This window comes from Pangasianodon hypophthalmus, chromosome 7 (assembly GCF_027358585.1).
Source record: "Pangasianodon hypophthalmus isolate fPanHyp1 chromosome 7, fPanHyp1.pri, whole genome shotgun sequence".
NCBI lineage: Eukaryota > Metazoa > Chordata > Actinopteri > Siluriformes > Pangasiidae > Pangasianodon > Pangasianodon hypophthalmus.
In genome coordinates, this window is record NC_069716.1 from 29,542,381 (window position 1) to 29,555,474 (window position 13,094).

Below are 13,094 nucleotides of genomic sequence, written 5' to 3' on the forward strand. Positions count from 1 at the left end.
AGGCCCTTAAAGAGCTTACAGGCCTGAAGTCATCACAGCTCACGTCAAAGCTGGTGGAGGAGATTTTCCATGTATTACCAAGTGGTTACAGGAAGTACGGTACATCGGAGGGGGACACTTGCCGGACATGAGAAGCGAGAAGGAATTCCTGAGAATCAGAGTTTCTCCTGTTATAAATGAGGAGCAAGAAGGTGAGGCTGTGGGTTCAATCCTGTCTTTCAAGACCCCTCAGCTCTAGTATTTAGAATCTACATCCAAGAATGCAATATATTACATCACAGTCAAGGTTATGCACCAGGACTTGCTTAGAAGGCAGAACATTTCTAGGTGGCCAGGATTGTTGGAGCTGGACCTCTTTGTGAGGGACAGGTGGAGGACCCTGTATAAACCCCCTGTAGAGAAGCAAACAGCTGATCTCCAGTGGAAGATTATTCACGGGGCAATCAGACATGAGACACATCTGAACACAGTGGGTGGGAGTGTAGGTTCTGTGGAAAGGTAGAAGATTTAGAGCATTTGTTTTAAGATTTGGAAGATTGGAACATCTTTTAAAACTTCTTAACAGCATGTTTCAGGCATTTGATGAGGAATTCTCAGAAAAAGTATTTATTGGAGGAGTGAAGTAAAGCCTTTTAAATAGAAGGAAAGTGTGTTTGTTGAATTATTTGACAGGAACTGCAAATTTGGAAAAGAAGGAAAGACAAGGGGTTGCAACTTGCTAGCACTTATGCTGAAATGATGTTTAAGAGTCTGGGAGCCAGAAGGCTAAAAGTAGAATTTGCATATTATAGCCTCATTAATGATAAAATGTGTTTCTGTGGTATCTGGTGTCTTAATAATGTTTTATGTACAATTGATGGTGGTTTGACTTAGAATTTTTAAATTTTAAATATCTATCTCGAGATATGGATTGGTGATGTATGGTGGTTAATTGTGACAGTAAAGATTTTGTTAAACCTCAACCTCTCTCTCTGTCTCTCGCTGTCTCTCTCTGTCTCTCTCTTTCTGTCTCTCTCTCTCTCTGTCTCTCTCTCTGTCTCTCTCTCTCTCTCTGTCTCTCTCTCTCTCTCTCTCTGTCTCTCTCTCTGTCTCTCTCTCTCTCTGTCTCTGTCTCTCTCTCTCTCTCTCTCTCTCTCTCTCTCTCTCTCTGTCTCTGTCTCTCTCTCTCGCTCTCTGTCTCTCTCTCTCTCTCTCTCTCTCTGTCTCTGTCTCTCTCTCTCTGTCTGTCTCTCTCTCTCTCTCTGTCTCTCTCTCTCTCTCTCTCTGTCTCTGTCTCTCTCTCTCTCTCTCTCTCTGTCTCTGTCTCTCTCTCTCTCTCTCTCTCTGTCTCTCTCTCTCTCTCTCTCTGTCTCTCTCTCTGTCTCTGTCTCTCTCTCTCTGTCTCTCTCTCTCTGTCTCTGTCTCTCTCTCTCTCTCTCTCTGTCTCTCTCTCTCACTCTCTCTCTCTGTCTCTCTCTCTCACTCTCTCTGTCTCTCTCTCTGTCTCTCTCTCTCTCTCTGTCTCTCTCTCTCTCTCTCTCTGTCTCTCTCTCTCTCTCTCTCTGTCTCTGTCTCTCTCTCTCTGTCTCTCTCTCTGTCTCTCTGTCTCTCTCTCTCTGTCTCTGTCTCTCTCTCTCTGTCTGTCTCTCTCTCTCTCTCTCTCTGTCTCTCTCTCTCACTCTCTCTCTCTGTCTCTGTCTCTCTCTCTCACTCTCTCTCTCTGTCTCTGTCTCTGTCTCTCTCTCTCTCTCTCTCTGTCACTGTCTCTCTCTCTCTCTCTCTCTCTCTCTCTCTCTCTCTCTCTTCAGAGTGGTCAGGTTTAAAAAGTGGCTTTGTTTCAGCAGCGAGTGTTTGTTTCGTGTTTAGCCCCGCCCTCTCGTTTGATTGACATGTTTATCATAAACCTGAGTAAATACAGTGCTCATCTGTGCATCTGATTAAAATCTGCTTATTGAAACTCAGTGCTTGTGAGTGTGTTAATGTCTGGTTTTCTTCTGCAGTCAACTAAAGAGAATGAATCCATCAAATCATGCTCAGGCCTGTGAAGGGGAAACACGTGAACGCTTTATGTTCTGAAAAAAAAAAAAACAGAAAATGTCAAAATGTCTACGTTAGTAGTTTTGTGAACGGCAGACGTTTTACACACACACACACACACACTATTATTATTGTTACTATAATTATTATTATTATTTAACAATATGGAAAATTACAAGCAACCCTCCACGCCATCCTTGTAGCTTTCTTAATAATGGTTTGTTTGTTTGTTTAAAAAGGGTACAAATATAACTATAAATATATAAATATAACTATAAATAATCACACAAATCAAGACAGAATATATTCGAACAATCACCAGTAGAAGCCTCCGTAGAAACAATCCCCAAATTCAAATTTTATTTTTTTAAAAATAATGTTTACGTTTCTTTGTGTAATTCGATTTCTCAATTGCTAAACATGAGGACATTTCTTTTATCTAAAGGGTTAAAGATGGACATTTTTCCAATTAACTCTAATGTTCTTAGTGTTTGTTCCCAAACTCTTTGCAGAGACACGATCCCAAAAGCAGCGTAGTACAGTTTCTTTACATTTACATTCCACGTTTTATACAAATGTGTGAAACGCTCTGGTTAGATTTGTTGAACCTTTGGGTGATAAACAGGTTTTAAGCGATTGTAATGTCCTGAGCTTGTGTCAAGTACAAACTGATAAAGACTGTGTTTGAGAACAGAAAATACAAAACTCATCTTCAGTAACACAGTAATTCCTTCCTGAACATCATGACTCAGTGCTTGCCTTTTATAACATGAGGTTTCTTTTCATGCATTTACACATTTTCTGTATAAACAACCTTTTTTCTACGAGGGACTTTTCACTGCCATTTGTTCAGTACTGGTTAGTGACGGGGAAACAGGAAGCAGGAAGCTCTTTATCCTGGTCAGGATCCGGAGTCTATTCCGGTAACACCGGTTGTGTGTTGGGAATACGCTCGTGGACAAAAACCCAAAATATTAAGCAAGATAGGAAGCTTTTAATGATCTTAACAACAAATCATTGGTCAGGAAAAGAGCAAGAATGAAACAAACAGATTTCTTTTGGAATTCTTTAAATGTTTAAGCTTTGTGGCAGAAAACCAAATAATCACTAATCTTTTAAGAAAAAAAAAATAGATATTTTTGGAAAAGTTTGTACACCCAGATGTGTTAGTTTGAATTTTATATAAAACATTTTAATCAGTTTCCTGATTTTGTGTACAAGAGGCGTGTTGTTTGTTAATAAATTAATAAACTGTAATGATGGCAAATCACTGTGGTATAAGAGGAATACTTTCTCTAACATACAAAACTCCAAAATTACTCAAAATACTCCATTTTAAAGCTTGTTCAGTCTATTTCTTTATTTGTTTATCTATATTATTATTATTATATGAGCAGGTGCAGCAGCATTTGCAGGATTTTCATGCATTTGTGTATTTATTTCATCAAGAATATTTGTACTTTTGCATTCATGGCTCTTATTATTACAATCATTTATTTTATTTTATTTATTTATTCATTTTTGGGGGGGCTTATCCATCGTTAAAGATGACGGACTTTGTGGTGTGGAAGGAAAAAGAGACACACAGTGATATAATGCTCTCAAAACATTTTAATAATAAATAGATCAGACGACATGAAAGTTTAGAAAGGAAAGATTTAGAAAAGACCAAAAAAAGATGTACATTTAGGAACCGAAACAAAGTTGAAAAGGATCAATGACAAACAGACACACAACATGACAATTATCCAATGAAAAACTCCAGAAAAAGAAATCATTCATCACCAATGAATCCCAAAACGTCCAATAAATAAATAACACCAACACACAAAAAATACAAAACAATATATAATCAACATGAGACCTACATATAAATTAATACCAACATATCCGTAGAAACAAAGACCAGTGTCTTATTGGAGAGGATGATTTATTTTCTGGAGTTTTTCATTGGATAAGTGTTTGCGTGTTTGTTGTCTACGCCCATTGTCGAAACGTTGTCTGCTCTATTTATTATGAAAATGTTTTGAGAGCATTATAGCAGTGTGCCGTCTCTTTCTCCTTCCATTATTCGTTTAGATTTGTTGGCAGTGTACCTGCAGAAATAACTTTTTTGGATGTGCGTACACTATCCTGTTTCTCCAAGGTAGTTCCCTTTCAAGTAATGGGGTGCCAATACTTTGTGCAGCGCAGCAGATTGGGTACTTCAGAGAAGTACACGGTGACCTGTGTTGTGGGTGGAGCCGTGTGTGTTTAGTAAATTTGCGTGAAGTCGTCTTGGTGTTGATGCTGAACAGGAAGTGGAACACGGTGCATCCTGAGGCTACGTAACGACGAACGCAAACACTCCTGACAGCGTGACACACACCCGTGTACACACACCCGAGCTGAGAACTACTGTTTACTGAACACACACTTACACATCCTCGAGGCTCTCACTGTGTGCGCACACACACACACACACACACACACACACACTGAGGTTTTATCCAACTGTTAAATAGAACTGTGTGTAATATCACTTGTATATGATTATAATGAGTGTGTGATTATACATCCTTATCTGCAGCTATAATTAATCACACACACACACACACACACACACACACACATACAGACATACACCCAGAGACAGACACACACACACAGAGGCACACACAGAGACACACAGAGACAGAAAGACCCACAAACACACAGACACACAGACACAGAGACACACACAGAGACAAACACACACAGAAAGACACACAAACACACACATATAGACACACAGAGACAAACACACATATAGACACACACACAGAGACAAACACACACAGAAAGACAAACACACACATATAGACACACACACAGAGACAAACACACACATATAGACACACACACAGAGACAAACACACACAGAAAGACACACAAACACACACATATAGACACACACACAGAGGCGCACACAAACACATACACTGAGGTTTTATCCAACAGTTAAACAGAACTGTGTGTAATATCACTTGTATATGATTATAATGAGTGTGTGATTATACATCCTTATCTCCAGCTATAATTAATCACACACACACACACACACACACACAAACACACACACACAGAGAAGTGTTCTGTACATATTGTGTTTAATTATGGACGTTTGTACACCAGTCGCTTTCACTCACACACTCTGCCCCTCCTCTCCTCGTGTTCACTTACACACACTCTGTACAGTAACACACACCGTCTCACAATTAACACAAATCAAATACAAAACTGAGGAATAAAATCAGTTTGAGCCATTTCCTTTTTTTACAGCACATGCACACACACACACACACACACACACACACACACACACACACACACACACACTCTCTCACTGTCACTCAAACACATTTAACCCATTCCACCTGCGTTCACACCGTCCTAACTGGAGTTCACTGCTGGTTGCCATGGTTACACCAGGTTATCACACACTCCTGATCTGTGTGTGTGTGTGTGTGTGTGTGTGTGTGTGAGATTACACTTATGTACAGACTAGCTTTCCCCCCGCTCGGTCCTCTATCCACGTTCCTCGGTTTCTCTCCCGTGCTGCAGATGTGATGCGTTCGCTCCAGCTGTGCTGCTATTGGTTGATCATTTTTTTGAGAGTTATCTCTATAATAATTTTATTTAACAGGTTGTGATGCTGATCCAGAATCCAGAATGCGATGGAGGAGCTGTGGCGCCACCTACAGGAGGCTTAAAGGGACAAAGCCTAATATTTTCACATGTATTTTGGTCCAGGAAGTGTTGCCGTGGCGACGGTTTCTCTTCAGCATCTACCACTTGCATGTAATTAGGCTTTACTGTTTTTTTTTTTATAAGCGATAGATCTGCACACTTTAAGACGTTTTAATCGTCCTGTAAAGTTTGGTCTTTTTAAAAAGTGCTACATAAATAGAATTTTATTATTATCGTTATGTTATAATCAGCGTAAATTAATGTCAGAGTGCTAATATCCTGTGTTCGTGGGGGAAATCGGTGAATCTGTCTTTTGCGTTGTCCTCGTCCTCAGCCGGCGGACGAGAGGAGTGTAGCTGGTGTTCCTTCGTCCTCCGTCCACTAGCTCACTCCTGACCGAAGCCCTCGGTCTCCTCGATGGCGAACAGAAGTTTCTCACGCAGCTGTTCCAGGTTCCTGTACGGCGGCAGGTCCAGACGGTTGAAGCTGCAAGAGGACGACAAGACACACAGATTTTACCACCGAGCACACGGAGATTATTCACACACATCCACCTGCAGCACCACACCGCTGATCATCACCACGACAATGATTTCACCACGGACCTCTTCATCCAACACTTTTCACTTCTCACTAATCTGTTTTTCCTTTATACACATATATATATATACATTTAGTACAAACTTTGTTAGAGATGTTTATTTTCTGACTTCTACATTATTGATTCAGTACAAAAGCATTTTAGATTCCAAACATTAGTTTTCCAGCACAAAATGAACTGTTACAGAATAATGTTTGTATGTCAGTAAAGAAAGCAGCAGATTCCATAAGAGACACTTTTCAGATAAAAACATAATGAAGGCTGCTGGGTTTCGCTGCAGAAATAAGAAGCGAGTCGACAGTCAAAGTCTCCAGAAGAACTGTGGCTGCTTCTGCAAGATGCTCAGTAACACTTCCAGCTCATTTCCTTATAAAACTGCACACACTGCACCTCAGATACTGCTTTATTTATTTAAAGTGAAGGATCGTCACATTAAATACTGACTTTGTTTCATTTATTATTGTTTACTGCTCTTTATAGGATTTTTTTAATGTAGAAACATTTAATTTCATTATTTTTGAAGGCGTCTTTACTCTACAGCATTTCTTTACACGTGCCTAAGACTTTTACACAGAGCTGTATATATATGTGTGTGTGTGTGTGTGTGTGTGTGTGTTTGTACAACGACTTTGAGTCTTAGAAAAGCACTAGATAAATGCTAAACATTATTATGCGTGATTTTTGTGATTTTTGTTGTCGTATGCCACCTCGAGATTGCAACAGCCCCTAACTTTTTCTAAGCGTTCATATTTCTTAAAAATGACAACAGTGAACTGATATCATATTAAAGAAGGATGCATGTATTTATTTATTTGTTTACTTATTGAAATCGAAATCTATCTCCAAATTGAAGACGGGTCACTACTTCACTTTTACAGAGATATTACATTTTTCTCTGGATATTTTTCAAAATTGTCAAACTTCTTCATTTTATATTGAAGAAGTAGAAATCTCATCATGAACACATCATCGATTTCATCTAGTTACTGTAAATGTGCTCAGTATTTGGTATATTATATTTAGACGAATAGAGCGATTGTGCTCGTTGAACATATTTACGCAAAAAGGAACATTTTATTGTAGGAAACCGGCGTTACGTAGACTAATTAATAAGCTATTAATAAGTAAATACATGCGTTTCTAGCATGGTTGGATTTATGAACTATGTTCCTAACAAGTTAATAAGAATATAAAACGTAAATAAAACAGAATTAATGACAGAAGTTTAGATTAACACGTATGAGCGGCGCGGTGCTGCAAATAAACGACGTGGAGGTTTTTTAAATCAGCGTGGAAGAGCGGACGTGTCTCTCACCAGGTGTGGCTTCTCGGCAGCCATGTTTCCTTGCCCACTTTGTCAATGCAGAACTTCTGTGGTCCGTTACTCCCTGAGGAAACGAAGGAAAAGTAGACAGAACCACGTCCAGGTTACAGTGAGGATCTCTAAAGGTTTACTTAAAGTTCTCTAAGTGCTCTTTATTTCCTGCAGTGATCACGTTACAGTAAAAAGGCTGATGACAAACTAGCGTTACGTTGAGTAAACTTCTAGATTAAACGCTTTTTAATGCAATTAACTGCCGAGACTAATGAGATGTTCAGTTGTGGGCTTTTGTGTTTATAAAACTCAGCCTGCTAGCTGGTGAGTTACTGCATGCTGCTGTACTGAGAGAGCATGTTAGTTTATATAATGTACTATAAATTAAATTATTATTATTATTATTATTATTAGATATGAACTTTACCTATCAGCTCGGAGAATCCTCCCACAGGCAGCCGGCAGGTTCCTGTGACAAACTGCAGCAATCGAATCCTTTTCTCATTGTCCATCTCCTTCACCACCTACAGCAACACACAACTCATTAGCCTAAGCTAACTGGTCACTTCTGGTTCAATACAGTCAGATGTTGTCATGGTTACAGCCCCAAACAGCCCCAAAACAGCCCCAAAACAGCCCCACCCCCATCTAACAACAACAACAACAACATTTTTGCTTTCTGAACTAACAGCATTATATCTGTATACATGTCAATCATTCTTATTGATTGGGTCTATTGTATTCACACACACGCACACACGCACGCACACACACACGCACGCACACGCGCGCGCACACACACACACACACACACACACACACAGTTCTGTTACCTGCCAGAACCAGTGGATCTGTTTGCTGTTCTTGGTGTAATGGCGATAGATGGTGTTTTTCTGCCAGTCGCTCAGATCGATCTCCTGCATCCCACACAGCATCAGCTACACACACACACACACACACACACACACACACACACACACACACACACACCATTACTCTCAGCTCACGCAGGTCTCATCAGTTAGTGTGTATGTAAAGCTCAGATCAGTGTCAGTTGTTGTGTGAGTGTGTACTGATATCTGTGGGCGCTAAACGATCGAAGCTTTGTGTGTAAATGGGCGTGGCCTTGTGTTAGCCCCACCCACCTCCAGCTCTTTCTCATCAAAGTAACGAAGCCATTCGAGTGGGACAACTTCGTTAAAGCCGTCTAGAAACGCTTTGGTCTGTTCTTCCACTCCCCGTGAGAACCGCCAGTCTGTGAGCAAACTTCACACACACACACACACACACACACACACACACACACACACATTATTCCCAATTCAACATTAACCTCCAAACATTAATCTCAGTCCCAATATTAAAAAAGAATAAATCTAATATGAGTCATAGCCCAATGCCAGTACTAATCCCAAACCAAATACAATCCTTACATTAATCCCAAAACTTAATCCTACATTAATCCTAACTCTAACTCGACACTAATCCTAAAATTAATCCCGACTCACCTCTAATCCTAACATTAGTCCCAGTTTTATCTTAATCCTATAATAAGGACAGATCATCATGAGTATTATGAGTGCTGCTTGGCTAGGCAGGGGCGCCACTCGTCTGCTAAAGGGGCGGAGTTAGTGAGAATAGAGGCGGAGTCAGTACCTGATGTACTCCTCCTTGTTGTCCTGGGTGACGAGCAGGTTCTCACCGTCGTCCTTCAGCGAGTGTGTGGACACCTTCCCCAAAATCTCCATGTCCTGTGCAAAATACAGCTCAACTCCACACTCCTCCACATCGTTTTCCCTGCACACACACACACACACACACACACACACACACATACACACAGCTCTAATAAACAGTGTCACATTTTAACCTCTGTGTGCATTGTCACGCCAATGACATCTTGAAACTAGTTAAGGTCACATGACCAGTGTCAGCATGTGATGGTGCGAGTTGGTGTGTGACGGTGCGAGTTGGCGTGTCATGGTGTGAGTTGGCGTCTGACGGTGCGAGTTGGCGTCTGATGGTACGCGTGGACGTGTGACAGTGTCAGTTGGCGTCTGATGGTGCGAGTTGGCGTGTGACAGTGCGAGTTGGTGTGTGACGGTGCGAGTGGGCTTCTGATGGTACGCGTGGACGTGTGACATTGTGAGTTGGCGTCTGACGGTGCGAGTTGGCGTCTGACGGTGCGAGTGGGCTTCTGATGGTACGCGTGGACGTGTGACAGTGTCAGTTGGCGTCTGATGGTGCGAGTTGGCGTGTGACAGTGTGAGTTGGCGTCTGATGGTGCGAGTTGGCGTCTGATGGTGCGAGTTGGCGTGTGACGGTGCGAGTTGGCGTGTGACGGTGCGAGTTGGCGTCTGATGGTGCGAGTTGGCGTGTGACAGTGCGAGTTGGCGTCTGATGGTGCGAGTTGGCGTGTGACAGTGCAAGTTGGCGTCTGATGGTGCGAGTTGGCGTGTGACGGTGTAAAAGATGAAGGACATTACTCTGAGGGCAACAGGGGTTAAAGTCCTTCACAACTGTAACTGTAAACTACACACGGTACAGAGACCCACACTAAGCATGAATATACCATCTAGATACAAGTCCTCCAATTCTGAAGAGATTGTCATCCTCTAATAATTAGCATATTTTGGCATACTGGGCTGTGATAGGTCCCAGGACGTGTGGATAAAGGTGTGGGTGGAGATGAGGAGGTGAAAGAAGGTAGAAGTAAGGTAGGAGGTGAGGATGGAAATGAGGGTGGAAGTGAGGCTGGATGTGAAGGCGAAGGTGAGAAGGTAAGGATGGAGGTGAAAATGGAATTAAGGGAGGTGGTGAAGAGGTAAAGATGGTGTGATGAGGTGCAGGTAGAGGTGAGAAGGTGAGGGTGGAAGTGACAGTGTAAGGATACTGACTTGACCCAGAGGATGGAGTTGTAGAACTCAGGGTCGATAGACTCCAGATCCTTCAGCGTGGGTTTTTTATTCAGCATGCGCTTGTAGAAGGGCAGAGTGAAGCCTGTATCGATAAACTTCCCATGATACAGTGCCTGTACAAACACACACACATTTCAGAAAGAAATTAAATAACTACAATCATAAATAAAAGAAGACAAACAGAAGAGATAGAAAAATCTAAGATATATACCCAGGAGTTATCAAACTGACGATTCTTCACCAGATCTTGTCCTTGATCTTCACCTGTCTAACTACAAGCCAATATCAAACCTCCCCTTTATCGCTAAGATGCTAAAAAAAAAAGTTGTATCTCAGCAGCTAATCTCATACTAGCATAGGAATAACATTCGTGAAATCTTTCAGTCGGGATTTAGGCTTCATCACAGTACTGAGACAGCGCTGGTTAAAGTAGCAAATGACCGAATACTATGGTGTTCCACAAGGTTCTGTTTTAGGCCCACTGCTCTTTTCTCTATATATGCTACATCTGGGTAAAATTATTCATAAATATGGTATAAGCCTCCAGTGCTACACTAATGACACACAGCTGTATGTTTCAGCAAAGCCAGATGTCAGACATCAGCTTAATAAAGTTGAGGAATGTGTAAAAGACATTAGACAATGGATGCTGAGTAACTTCTTCGTACTCTTCTGACGAGACAGAAGTACTTGTACTAGGACCACATGCTGCTAGAAGCTAGCTTTGTGTTTATGTAATAACTCTGGATGGCCTTTCTGTTTCATCATGTGCAGCAGTAAAAGATCTTGGTGTGATTATTGACTCCAGCCTCTCATTTGAAGCTCGTGTAGATAATATTATTAGGATAGCCTTCTTTCATCTCAGAAATATCACTAAAATAAGAAATATATTCTTGTTATAGAAGAACTAGTTCATGCTAGGTTGGGCTACTGTAATGTCTTGCTGTCTGGATGTTCCTGAAGGTGCATGAAAGTCCAGAATGCAGCAGTTTTTACTAGAATCAGAACGTTTGGCCAATGAGACTTCCTGGTGATGTTCAGGACACGATCTCAAACTTTATGTCCAGGTTGAAAAGCTATTTGTTTAGTTAAGTAGCTGTAGTTAAGGTCAAAGTTTAGATTATTGTTAAAAGAGCTGCAGAAATAAAATGGAACCGAAGTGAACTGGGGGGTGCAGAGAAAAGAGCAGTGTGTTGAGGAGAGTATGTGTGTGTGTGTGTCTGAAACTACAGACTAAATATAGTGTGTGTGCTGGCGGGTGTGGGCTGGGTGCGGTGCTGAGCTCATGCAGAACGTGTGTGTGTGTGTGTGTTGGGTGGAGGGGCCCCAAGACTTAGCTGGGTTTAATGGTGATGTGAGGGAGGAGGAGGGGGGGCCGCGACGAATAAAGCAGCTATTCACTCCATAACACACACACACACACACACACACACACACACGGATTCTGTTTAATGTAACTGCAGCTCTGCTAAAAGATTAGCTTTCACTGTTTGAGGGTGTGGTCTAATTTGGGGGCGGGGCTAACTTCAGGACTGTCATTTGTAAAAGGTTGGAAACAAAATAATACAAACAGAACGCACTCAAAAGTACTGAATTAGAGACATGTTTAGATTTCTAAATATCAAGAAAAAAACATAAATATGAAAAATTATACACTTTGGAAAACAGTCTGTAAATTTTTAATCCCCTGATGCTTAAGTAAAAACATGCAGGAAAATGGAGTTCTTAAAACATTATCTTGAACATTTCCATTTAAAGCTAGGGAAAAAAAAGCAGAATAGAACAGGATAGAAGAGAACAGAGGGATTATGGGTAATGGTCCTCACCATGGCGATAAATCGTCCAATGAAGCGGAAGTAGGTGAGGTGGTCAGGGTTTATGGAGGAGGCGGGGTTTATCTGCAGACAGTAGTTATTTTTACCGGCGTATTCAAACAGACAGTACATCGGGTTCAACACCTCATGGGACAGCAGGAAGAACCACTCCCTGTGGAGAGAGACAGACAGATGGACAGACAGACAGACAAGGAAGACACCGAGAGATGGAGGACAGAGAGAGAGAGAGAGAGGGAGAGACAGAGAGAGACAAATATAGGAACAGACAGAGAGATGGAGAGAAAAACAGACAAGGAGAGAGACAGACAGACAGACAGACAGACAGACAGACAGGGGGAGAGAAAGAAAAAGAGAGAGGGAAGAAGATAGATAGACGGGGGAAGAGAGAAACAGACAGGATGTGACCAGCAGACAGAGGAGAGAGACAGGTATGGGGAGAGACAGAGAGAGACAGAGAGAAGTGGAGAGACAGACAGATAGGGAGGGAGTAAGAGAAAGAGAGAGAGACAGTCAGCAGACAAATAAGGAGGGAAGAAGAGAGAGAGAGAGAGAGAGAGAGAGAGAAATACAGGAACAGACAGAGAGATAGAGAGAAAAACAGACAAGGGGAGAGACAGAGAGAGACAGAGAGATGCGGAGAGACAGACAAATAAGGAGGGAGGAAGAGAGAGAGACAGACAGACAGACGGGAGAGGGGGACA

The 13,094-nt window shown here is 41.6% G+C and overlaps 1 protein-coding gene across 2 annotated transcripts in view; it reads right to left on the reverse strand.

Annotated features, from left to right (window-relative positions):
- Nucleotides 1-5,125: 5,125 nt before the first annotated feature.
- wwp2 (WW domain containing E3 ubiquitin protein ligase 2) overlaps nucleotides 5,126-13,094 on the reverse strand; it is a 49,742-nt gene continuing 41,773 nt past the window's right edge. For both annotated transcript variants that reach the window (XM_034305892.2, XM_034305893.2), the window contains exons 17-24: nucleotides 12,385-12,544; nucleotides 10,538-10,671; nucleotides 9,297-9,437; nucleotides 8,786-8,906; nucleotides 8,474-8,578; nucleotides 8,068-8,164; nucleotides 7,641-7,713; nucleotides 5,126-6,210 (exon numbers count right to left, since the gene is read on the reverse strand). In XM_034305892.2, the coding sequence (XP_034161783.1) occupies nucleotides 6,111-6,210; nucleotides 7,641-7,713; nucleotides 8,068-8,164; nucleotides 8,474-8,578; nucleotides 8,786-8,906; nucleotides 9,297-9,437; nucleotides 10,538-10,671; nucleotides 12,385-12,544 (931 nt within the window). In that variant the 3' untranslated portion in view covers nucleotides 5,126-6,110. The remainder of the gene's footprint in view (nucleotides 6,211-7,640; nucleotides 7,714-8,067; nucleotides 8,165-8,473; nucleotides 8,579-8,785; nucleotides 8,907-9,296; nucleotides 9,438-10,537; nucleotides 10,672-12,384; nucleotides 12,545-13,094) is intronic.